Here is a 12,111-nt window from a genome sequence, read left to right as displayed (position 1 = left end):
AAACTGATTCAGAAACTGAAGTGGTCTCTTATTTTTTTTCCAGAGCTGTATAGATTTTATTTTTAATATTTTAATACATCAATTAAATTAAACATTATTGTCATTAAACTGATACTGTATTGAACAGTACATTGAAACACTGTTAGGCTAGATCTCTGGTGCAGAAGGACAATAGTGCAAGACAGACATAGTGCAAGGCAAGACACAAAGTGCATGGACAAGCAGTACAACAGACAGCAGAAAATAAATCCAAATATATACAGTTATTGTGCAGTTATTACTAACTGTAGAGTAATATTATATTAGTGTGGTGATAAAGTTTTGTGTACTATCTATGTTTTTATGCTGTATTGTTGTATTACTAAATAAGGGACTATGTACTCACCTGTGCATCTGTGTTAATGTGATTTGACAAAATAAATCTGATTTAATGTTATTTGGTATGGTTTCATTTGCTAGAGAACCAGCATGACCAAGACTATACTGATTATCCGGCATGACCAGCATAACAAAGCACGACCAGACTGGTCGACCAGCATGAGCAAGCATAACCAACAATGACCAAGCATGGCCAAACATGCCCAAAATCAAATGCAACATTAATTTAACTTAACTTGTCAAAAACTGGTTAACTAGCTAGTTTACCAGCCTGTGCCATGTTTTATTTTTTTTTGTCTAAATGATCTTTTTTCAATTCCTGTTGACCATCAGATAGCAGCTTATCAAAAGACCATCTTACACCAGCTACCAAGAAAAGAGTAGATGGTTTAAGTTAAACTTTAAGGGTCAAAGGGGTTTCAGAAGCTTCATCAGTTCATCAGATGAACATAAGCCCTGTACTGATAGCTAAACTATCTGATTAAACCATCTGAACCAATCTGGCACCTAAAACTGATTTTCAGCTTGATTTTTTAGCAGGAGTTGAGACTTTAAAGTTAAATTAAGACTTTTAATTTTCTTTAACTATGGAGCTGAGCGGTTAGAGCTCGCTCACCTGTGCCAGTAGCTCGTCCACTCTCTCCTGAATGGCCAGGTTGATCTGCTCGCTTGACAGCGCTGAGGACGGGCAAGACAGACGCGCGCTCTCCAGCTCCGTCACTCGGTTGAGGACGTCGTTGTTCTGAACACCCAGCAGCACGCAGAAAGCCACGGACACGGCGGAGAACACGAACGGAGCTCCGTTGACGGCCGCGCGCAGACAGTGCCGCCGCCGCGGTTTGTTCGCTCCCGAGCCGCTGCTCTCCATGATGGCGGTAGCGGCGCACTGGCGCGCCTCGTTCATTCCGAGTACCTTCATAACTGTCCGCGGAGAAATGAGCGCGAGCCTCAGCCGCTCGCCGTCCGGTATTACTCACAGCACCACCACAGCGTCGCGCGCTCTACGGACGGTGTGACGTCAACGCTCCGCGTGTGTGAGTGATAGACACAGAGAGTGAGGGTCTGATAGAGGGAGGGAGAGAGAGCGAGAGAGAGGGGAGCGTGGGGGGGTTAGAGGATGTCTGCGCAGCGCGAGCAGCTGAAGTTTGCGGCGCTTAGAACACGCTGAAACGCGGCGCGCGCACACGCTCTCCGCACTGGATCCGCGCGCACTTCAGCGAAACCAAACACAGGCGCGAGCGCAGCACGTTCCGCGCGCTCCGTTCAAACAGCACCGCCTCCCTCTCTGATTTGAGGAGCGCAGCACTCCTCTCTCACTCAACCAGCAGCTCACTTTCTCACACTCTCTCACACATATTCAGCAGCTCACACTCTCTCACAACCAGCCGCTCACTCTCTCACAACCAGCAGCTCACTCTCTCTCTTTCACACAACCAGCAGCTCACTTTCTCACACTCTCTCACACATATTCAGCAGCTCACTCTCTCACACTCTCTCACAACCAGCAGCTCTCTCTCTCTCTCAATCTCTCTCTCTCTCTCACAACCAGCAGCTCACTCTCTCTCTCTCTCTCTCTCTCTCTCTCTCACAACCAGCAGCTCACTCTCTCTCTCTCTCTCACACAACCAGCAGCTCACTCTCTCTCTTTCACACAACCAGCAGCTCACTCTCTCAGACTCTCTCACACAAACCAGCAGCTCACTCTCTCTCTCACACACAGTCACCCCCCCTCAGAGTCCGGTCCTGGAGTGACCTGCTCCCAGTTCACCCCACTGTTCACTTTCCTTTCACACACATGAGCACTTCCCCCCAGAGTCCGGTGCTGGAGTGCTCTCAGTTCACCCTTCTGTTCACTCTTTCACTCCCAGTTCACCCTCTAACTCCCAGTTCCCTCTCTCTCTCTTTCTCTCTCTCTCTCTCTCTCTTACACACACACACAGTCACTCCCCCAGAGCCTGGTCCTGGAGTGACTTGCTCCCAGTACACCCACTGTTCACTCTCTCACTTCTTTATACTGTCACTCTCCCAGAGTCTGGTCCTGGTGTCACATGCTCCCAGTTTACCCCACTCTTCACTCTCTCACTCCTTCATACAGTCTCTCTCCCAGAATCTGGTCCTAGTGCGCCTTGCTCCAAGTCCACCCCTCTGTTTACCCTATCACTCTCTCACACAGTCACTGACTCTGGTCCTAAAATGTGACCTGCTCGCAGTTCACCCACTGTTCACTCTCTCACTCCTTCTTACAGTCACTCTTCCAGAGTCTGGTCCTGGAGTGACCTGCTCCCAGTTCACCCCACTGATCACTCTCTCACTCACACGCTTCCAAACTCATTATAATTCCACATGCCTGTTGATGGATGGATCAACTGTGTAAAGCACAGCATTACTGAAGCAGATTTTTTTATAGGATTGGGTGACCGGTTTAAGCCCTCTCTGGAAACATTTACATCACTAAAACTTTTAAAAGATGCACAAAGTGTTCCTTGAGTGATGCTAGAAGAAAAAACATGCGTTTGAATAAGAAAAAACAGGCACACAAAGTTTGTGATGTAAAAGTTGGTTGCCGTGCTCACTACACTGTAACAATGCTGGATGGAGCTAACCCAGTGATAGCGATGCTAATACTACAGTAACAATGCTGAGTGAGAACAGTGGCTGGTGCAGTAATTTTGCTAACAGCGTGATAAGAATGCAAAAAGCGATGCTAACGGTGTGCTACTAACGTTGCAATAGCAGTGCAGGGTAAGGTCCACAGCCAGCTAATTTTGCTGCTGTTAAAGAGCTACACAAATACAACAGAACAAGCTTAATCAGTGTGCTGTAGGAGAGGCAGAAAAAGGGCACTTCTCTTTGTTTTCTGTTTGGACAGATGAGTTTGACAAACAAATGTGTTTATAACACTGTAACTGATAACTTCACACTTTTTCCTTTGACAAAAATGTAATTTCAAGCTAACGCACAAACACTCATGAAATGACAACATTTGCCAAACTAATAATACCCTGGAAAGCCAGTCGTTGCACTTGTAACAAAGTTCATTAGTGACTCATTCAGTATATCAGTAAGCAATATGGTGTCTTGCAGGCCAGCCCGCCAGGCAGTCTGACAAAAATAGATTTGTGAGGGTGAAGAAGCTTTTAAAGGTCTTAAAAGCCGAATCCAAATTATGGATTCTACCTAGGACTCTTATCTGTGAAGGTACATTTCAGACCTCACACAGGTTTCTCACACTTCTCACACTCACACAAGAAATAATAGTCTCTAACATCAATCAACTGAAAGATTTTAGTTTTTATAGGCTTTGTAAAGTGGTTCATCTATACAATACAATGTAACAGAACCTTTTGTGCAAGATCAGGACTGGGAACCTCTGTTCTTGAGATTCATGAGTGTGAAAAAACATTTAAATATTTAAATAATAAAAAATACATAAGGTCAAATTGTTAGATGGTTATTAAGAATAAAAAAAACATCCACTGACTGTACGGGTTAAGTTACACTTAATTATACTATTTGAGAAGCACAAGTGGTTCTCATATAGAATAATATAATGTAACTCTTCCCATGAGTGGGAAGCAATGTTTCAAAGTCCTCTGTGGAAATGTTTTCATCACCTCTCATCATCATTTAACCCTAGCGTTTGGAAGCTCTTCCAGCCCTATAATGGTTCTTCATTCTAACATTTCAATTTCATTTACAAAAATATTTGTTTTGTGTAAAGAAAAATCAACTGAAATATATTTAGGGATTCAGCTGTGCTTTTCTTATAGCCTTATGCACAGAACTGTTGGTGTAAGGATTGGTCTTGCACAAAGCCGTTTGAGCTCTCTGTGAACTATGTCTGAAAAAATGTAATTGTGAGTGTGAAGAAACAATTACAGGTTAAAATAAAGTTTCCTCAAGATTCCACATCAACTTACAGACCATAGCTACAAAGGAAACCTCAAAAATGCTGTTGACAATTTATACAAATCTCATTTGCAAAAAATGGTTCTTGAAAAAAGCATCAGTTAACTAGAAGATATTCTTAGAGAGCCATCGTTCCTTCTTCTATAGCATTATGGAACTCAACACTTGTGCAAGAACAGGCTTAGTCTTAGGTCCTCTGTGGAAAGTTCTCATGACATACTTGATAAGGTTCCACAAACTGTACATACAAAAGATGATTTGTGAGTGTGAAAAGGCTTTAAAAGGTTTTCAACAAACTTCACATATAGGTATTTGCTAATTTAAGCGTTCTACCTAGAACCCTAATACATTGAGGCACTTCAAACCCCGAAAAGATTCTTTACACTTATATTTGTAAATCTCATTTACTAAAAAATTGTTCCAAAAGATATTATTTGCACTGATGCTACAAGAGTACCACTTTAGTTTTTAAAAAGAATTTTCTAAAGAAAGTAAATTAGATGTGCAAAGACATTTTTGAGTATTAAAGAACATCCACATGGTAAGAAGGTTCTCTTCTTTAAAATAAAGTGTTACAGAGATTTTGATGTCATGCCATAGATGAAAGAACCTCTTTCTCTTCATCCAGACAGTACAGACAGTAAAAGCGATCTCCTGGATTACAGGTGTTTAAATCGTTAGTATAAACTCAGTTGAACTCAACAGAGCTTCAGACTCAACAGGGGTTAGGACTAAGATCAGGACTAGGCTTATGGGAATAGGCAGACCTTCAAAGTGTCTAAAGTGTACAGAACAAAAAAAAAAATATTGCTTGTGGTTTCCTATAAAACCTTAATACATTCTTAAAAAGAATGTTTTGGGAGTAATGATGTAGAGGACATTTTTAATAAAAAAATACATTTTGTTATACTGTTTCAAACGTATTCAGATTCAAATCTAACGATTTGAACACCTGTAACCTAGGAGCTCAATTTTACTGTTTGGATAAAGTGAAATAGAGGTTTTTTCAATCTTTGGCAGGACATTAAAACCTTTATCTTAAAGCAGAGGATCTTCACATTGTGTGGATGTTCTCTAACCTTAAAAATCTTATTTACATACTTAAGGTAATTCTTAAAAAAAATACCTTACTTAAGTGGAAAAGTGGTGCCTAAAATGCTAAAAATGTTTTTTTTGGAGTGATGATGTAGAGGTAATTTTGGTTCCCTAAATAACATAAACACTAACGATTATAAACACTTTAAACATTAAAGATTATAAACATTATCATCGACTGAATTTGTGTCAAGAACTTGATAATCCAAAATTGTTTGGCTTTCAAATGAATAATGTATAATTAAAATATATATATTGTCTATTAATACAGTGATACAGAATAACGAATGTACTTTTTGGCTGGTTAAATGGTTCAAATCTGTATTTCCTGCTGTCAGGAAATACTTTGTACTTTAGAGGGAACACATATGACCCTGTAAAGACCAATATTAAACTTTTAAGGGTACAATAATCAAAAGTGTACCTTTGAGTACAAAAAAGTACTTATATAGTATCATTGCTGTCTAATTAAGCATTAACACACGAGTGCTATAACGTGTAATATTGGCATTGCTATGATGCGGTCGTAGGAACGAGGCCAATATTACACGTTATAGCACGAACCTCAAGTGTATTACTGCGTTTATACTACAGTTCCATTATCAGTGTTTATTCAAAGATTTTGAGTTAAAGAGGACGAGAAACTGCGATCGGTTTGGTTATAAACACTAAATAAAATAGTTCCATAGGTGCTCTGCTTGTAGCTGCACTGTAAGCTCTGTATTATCGGCCATTTCACTCAAAATTGTGGAAAGATAAGCGAACTGTAAATAAACTGAAGCACTTTACTCAACCAAATCTGTGTAGATTAAAGTCCAGCGCTCGTTTTTACTAAAAAAGTAAATTAAAGTTTGTTTACTTCGGCGCCCCCAGCGGCAAAACCTGCGGAATTACAAGAGTCCACCTTACATTCAGCTCAAAATATCCCATATTAACCGGAAAATATATACACTCAAGCTTTGTATTTTAATAATAACAACTCTTAACCTGATATTGGTGGCTGATAATGTGTGTAATAATGTGTATTTTCGAATTGCTGTATTTTCAAATTTATTTGTGGGACCGCTTCTTTGTCTGCCCTGCCTATTGGAGACATGGCGTTTCTGCAGTGTGTCTATGGGATCCAGCGCCCCCAGTGGTGTTTAATGGCATCGCATTTGTTTGGTATTCGGTTTGTAAGCTGCATCGTTGCTAGGTTACCTGTATATGGCGGAGAAAAACATGGACAGCTTTGGTTACAGTGCGTTATCGGCTAATAATGTCACTTATAAAACGCCTCTCAGCCAATCACATTGCAGGGTCGGCACTAACTGTAGTTTAATAAAAAAAAACAAGTATCTTCTTTTGCAGAGTTTTAGTTTACTACATAATTTAAACACACAAACTGTCCCTTACTCTGTGTCAAAATTTCTTGATGAATGGACTAATAGAAATTCACCAAAATGACATAAAATAACTTAAACTCTTTTTACATTGAATTCCATTGAAAGTTACGAAGATTTTTATCTTTCTCCTGTAAAGCTGTTTTGGAGAGTTATGTTTTTCATTGGACAGTGATAATAGATAGTTTTGTAATCGGGTTGAATGATCCTCACAATGTAAATCTTCCATACCACTTAAAGTGGCTTCTTAAAACTACATGACAAAAATGGAACCAAAATGTTTTTTTGCAGTTATATCACCTAAACGACTGTTGGTTCCCTAATGTATACAGTAAGTGGAACCATTTGTTGGGAGCCATGTTTGAGGGTGTGAAAAAACTCCACATATTGCAGAATGTCCCATTACTAAGCCAAGAACCATTCAAGACCCCTCGTTTTAGGACAACTTCACAGTTGACGATTCTCGTGAGGCTTGTGGCATGAGTAGTTCAGTAGTGGTGTAGGATGTATACCTCACAGGCAGTAAAGGAAAAGAAAGCAATGAATAGTGAGCATTGTTTGTTTCTAGACTGCATGGTCAGCATCATGGTGTGGTTTTTGAGGAAATGATGGGTTCCCTGCTGGGCAGCCGTGGATGTGCAGGCTTGAGCTTTGCCACAATTCTATACAGGCTGCCCCTGAGGCGAAGCTGCATAGATGGTGGTTGCTGTCCACGTGGATGCTGCTGAGCTCCATTGCCTTCCAGGCATCAGGCTGACCTCTCCATTGGTCCCAGAGCTCAGTGTCCTGTCTGAAGTGGGACGTGGAAAGCTTCACCAGGAGGGCCTCTCAGCAGTGCAGTGTAATGAAAATATAACATAGACTCAATTAGGGATTAAGATTATTGTATTTGGCTGGGGATGGAGTGTGTGCATTGGCATAAATGGATAAGACTCCTATTTCAGATTTTGGGTTAAACAAGTTCCTTTACCTAAAGTACTCGCTAGACCTGGTCTTATTTATGCAGCACAGTTTAACCTAAAGCAGTGTTTCTCATTTTAAAATGACTGTACATGAAAGTGCAACTCAAGAAGACCTTGATTCTTTTTTAACGAATGATCTCTACACTGCAAAAAAAAAAACTAAATATTTGCAAGTGAAATTATGTAATTTCAAAGGCAATAAATCTTAAATAAATCATTTTTTGAATGAGAATATTTTTTTTCTTACTAAGCAGTATAAGTAAGATTATTCTGCTTGTTTCAGAAACTTAATCAGACTTAATCAGTAATTTGAACTCAAATGCTAGTTTTAAGTCTTATTTCACTAATTTTGTGACTTATTTTAAGACCTCTTACTAAGACAAAATAGTTACCACATTGGCAGATTTTCTCTTGTTTAATATTAGCATATATGTGTCAATTTACATTTTGTTTATATATAGAATTTTGTTGCAGTGTAACCTTAGATGTGTTTCTGTTTAGTGTAAAACCGTTTGAAGCCCACACTGCTGGTTATCACAGTCATAACTACAGTACTGGAATTATTAACAGCAGTGTCATAGGCCCCGGTGTAGAGCCCTGCAGAACTCCACAAGTTCCTGAAGTTTTTGCATTAGGATTAACAGCTAAATAATTAACTTTCAGGAGGTGCCAGGTAGACACCATAGTTCACTACATTATTTTGCACTTTTGTTAGATCTATATACAGTCATATAAAAGAAATAAGTCTCACCCTCCCTGTGAAAACTGTTGTTGTTTTGAACATATTCAAACATATGAACATTTGAGCTTGAACTGTATTGAAAAGATGAGAGATTGAAAAACATAATTAAACAAAATTAAATACATTTATTGTGAGGAGAACGTTAGAAACCCCCCAGGCTTTGGGTAGGAGATGTGAGGGGTAGGGTGTTGCAGCGGGGCCCCTAAGTGCCTTAAAACCACCCTCACCAGAAACAATAATCCATCATTTGCAGATTGCAATTATTCCCACTCAGCAGACCCAGTAAGTGGATTAGTTTTACTGATCAGGGGTGATACCTGTTCTAAAAACTTTGGGAACCTGAGGTAAAGAATAGGAACTGCATGAGTTTATTGTTCAAGACAATAAGTATTCACTCATAAGTATGCATTTCTATTTTAGAGTTGAAGTGAGAAAGCTCCCTAATCCAGCATTGTGATTAAAGCCACTGTATACAGATGTAAAGTGTTTGGATCCTTGAAGCAGATTTGTTGCTCTCTTTTACTACAGAAAGCCAACAGCTCCCTCTTGTGTCTACAATGTGTAAAGACAACTGAGTCTGATAGGGTATTTGATTTTTCCTGTCATCTTAGGGAATTCTCTTTCTCTTACTAAAATAATGTTAAATTATTATTTACTCACACTGAGTTCATATTTTATTTTATTTAATGTAATATTAATATAAAATGTACTAAAGAAATAAGACAAAACTTCTAATGCAAAAACCATAAATCTCCAAAAAGGCAGTTTTACAGCACAAGAAAACTAAAAACACAATGTAATAAATGTAAAAAAAAAAGTTTATAGTTATAATGTGATGACATTTCTATGCGAAAAAAAATGTACCCTGTTTTCCTCTCTATTCTTGTGAATCTTGTAAATATATGGTGTATTTACTACTTTTATCCACTAGGTGACACCACAGACATAGGTTAATGCAGGGGTCACCAATTTTGTTCATTGACGCCTACTGTCTCCAGTTTAACACTAAGACTAAGATAACAAGAACTAGATAATAAGATAATAATAATAAGGTCAGAGATAACGCACACTTATGTGCATTTATACCTTAAAAACATTATTAAAATAATTGTAATAATCTATTGACTAGTTATAAAGAGAATAATGTCTGTATCTTCACAACTTTGTACTAAACACACTTCTAACTCCACTCTGTTTTTTGTTTGTGAAGTGAGAAGAAAAATGCTTAGAGGATTTGTGTAAAGTCATATTTGTATAAAAACCTGTAATGTTCCTCTATTGTTTAAGTCACGTGCTTCTTTCACTCTTCTTTTAGTGACAGTTGTACGTTCTCTCAGCTTGCCCAGAAATGCATGTGTAAAGCCTGTCCTTTAGTGGTGACTCAAAACACAAATTATACTTTGCAACTGTACATTGGAGGGCAGGAGCTAATGCCAATTCTTGAATAATGCTCCTTTAAACACTTCATATTGATATAAAAATTGTTATTACCATATTGTTCTGAGTATAAATCACATCAGATTATAAAGCCACTATCAATTAACTAGTTTGTCATTTCTGGTCTATTTTTATACATAAGGCACACCAGATTTTAAGGCGCATTGCGCAACACTAGTAAGGAACAGGAGTGTTACTATGTTTTTCTTCTAATTCAGCAGTGCTCGCCGCTGGGTGGTGGTCTGGGTGGGGGGGGGGGGACTAAATTAAGTAAAGCTAAGCTAAGTAAACAAAACTGTAATTCTTAAAAAAAAAAATTTCTTTCAAAGTCAAATGAGTGCTGGATGTTAATTTGCACAGATTTCACTCCTCGAAACTGTTTATTTGGGTGAGTAAAGCGCTTCCATTTATTTACAGAAAGCTAAGATTTCCAGATTTCCGTCAAGGCTGGGTGCAGCAGCATTAGCATTAGCATTAGCGGCTAAGGAACTCTGGGTGTTTTGGTAAGACAGGGTGATTTCAGCTAGCGGTTCATCCCATGTAGCTTGTTTTAACATGATCAACATGCAGGCTACAGTCTAATATACTTGCTTCTGAACAGCAAAAGAACTAGCGCTTAGTGCGGTCAGCGCCTAATGCTAATGCTGCTCTAGCAGTGCTAGCAGGGGGTAGCAGCAAGCTACAGGTCGATAATACTCACCTCTGAATGGCGAAAGAGCTAGCGCTTAGCGGCTAATGCTAATACTGCTTCAGCCATGGTGCTGGAGAACTAAACTAAAGACACACTGACAATTTTTGGGAAAAGTAAAGGATGTTAAATGCGCCTTATAGTACAAAAAATACTGTATATCATGCCATGTTGTTTGACATGCAGGTCGAGAGGAAATTAAGGTTTATAAAGGACTGAGAGGGAGGAATGAAGGGTGAAAACTTTTTAAAAGTTTTATTCATAACTCCACCTAAACTCTCATACAAACTCGTACAATTTCATAAAACAAACCTGATTAGCCCTGTAATGCTTATCTCACTAATCAAATGACTTCCTTACAAACAAAACTGATCTGTCATTTCCAAAGTGGAGGCTGACATTTCCTGAGAATGATCTGCCTGCAAACAATGAGCATTTATTAGCACTTTCTGTTACTGTATACATCATCATCAGCATTAACAAAATGACCTGACATTGATTGTTTAAATATGAAGATGAACTGTACAAATAATGTGCGGCAGGCAGGCATTTTATCCACAAGTTCCATCAAACTTGCTTAAAGTTTGTAATTCAGTTTTGCTCAGAGGACATTCAGGTTGCCTCTTAACCATCTAAAAAGGAGTCAGTTCATCTAGTGGTAAACGGTTAGCAAGAAAATGAGGAATGGATGGGAAAAAAGTGTAGAAATACACTGACAAGCCCAGTCATTGTTCAGTGAAAGCTCAGAAACAAAGATAAAATCAGTAATTTCTTGTATAATAACTCTTTTTTTGGATTTACAAGGAAAGAATCATGACTATATCTACAACCCCAAATCAAAAAAATGTTTCTTACATTAACTATGACTTTTATTTTGTTGCAGATGGTTTAAACCCAAGATACTTTACGTTTAGTCTATTCGATTTCATTTCATTTGTTAGTATACAAATATCTTTTTCTTAATATAGAGGGGTTGTACAATGAAACTAAAACACCTGGACCACAATAATTTATTGGCCCAACGGACAGTTCTGCTGCCTTGATTTGGGCAGCCGTGGTTTTATGTTCTGCCCAGCCTCAGGCTTCTGCCCAGCTACAAGCTTCTGCCCAGCCAAAGGATTCTGCCCAGCCACAGGCTTCTGCCCAGCCACAGGCTTCTGCCCAGCCAAAAGCTTTTGTCCAGCCACAGGATTCTGCCCAGATACAAGCTTCTGCCCAGCCACAGGATTCTGCCCAGCCTAAGGCTTCTTCCCATTTACAAGCTTTTACCCAGCCACAGGATTCTGCACAGCCTCAGGCTTCTGCCCAGCTACAAGCTTCTGCCCAGCCAAAAGATTCTGCCCAGCCACAGGCTTCTGCCCAGCCACAGGATTCTGCCCAGCCTCAGGCTTCTGCCCAGTTACAAGCTTCTGCCCAGCCAAAAGATTCTGCCCAGCCACAGGATTCTGCCCAGCCTCAGGCTTCTGCCCAGTTACAAGCTTCTGCCCAGCCACAGGCTTCTGCCCAGCCTCAGGCTTC

The 12,111-nt window shown here is 39.4% G+C and overlaps 1 protein-coding gene across 1 annotated transcript in view; it reads right to left on the bottom strand.

Moving 5' to 3' along the window:
• Window positions 1-1,891, bottom strand: part of LOC103039012 (collagen alpha-1(XXV) chain) — a 318,678-nt gene extending 316,787 nt beyond the window's left edge. Inside the window, exon 1 of the mRNA XM_022678290.2 lies at window positions 995-1,891. Within this exon, the coding sequence (XP_022534011.2) occupies window positions 995-1,297 (303 nt within the window). The 5' untranslated portion in view covers window positions 1,298-1,891. The remainder of the gene's footprint in view (window positions 1-994) is intronic.
• Between the last annotated feature and the right edge of the window lie 10,220 nt (window positions 1,892-12,111).

The sequence above is a fragment of the Astyanax mexicanus genome, chromosome 8 (assembly GCF_023375975.1).
Source record: "Astyanax mexicanus isolate ESR-SI-001 chromosome 8, AstMex3_surface, whole genome shotgun sequence".
NCBI lineage: Eukaryota > Metazoa > Chordata > Actinopteri > Characiformes > Acestrorhamphidae > Astyanax > Astyanax mexicanus.
The sequence above is the reverse complement of the archived record's forward strand: the minus strand, read 5'-3'. Positions and strand labels throughout refer to the sequence as shown.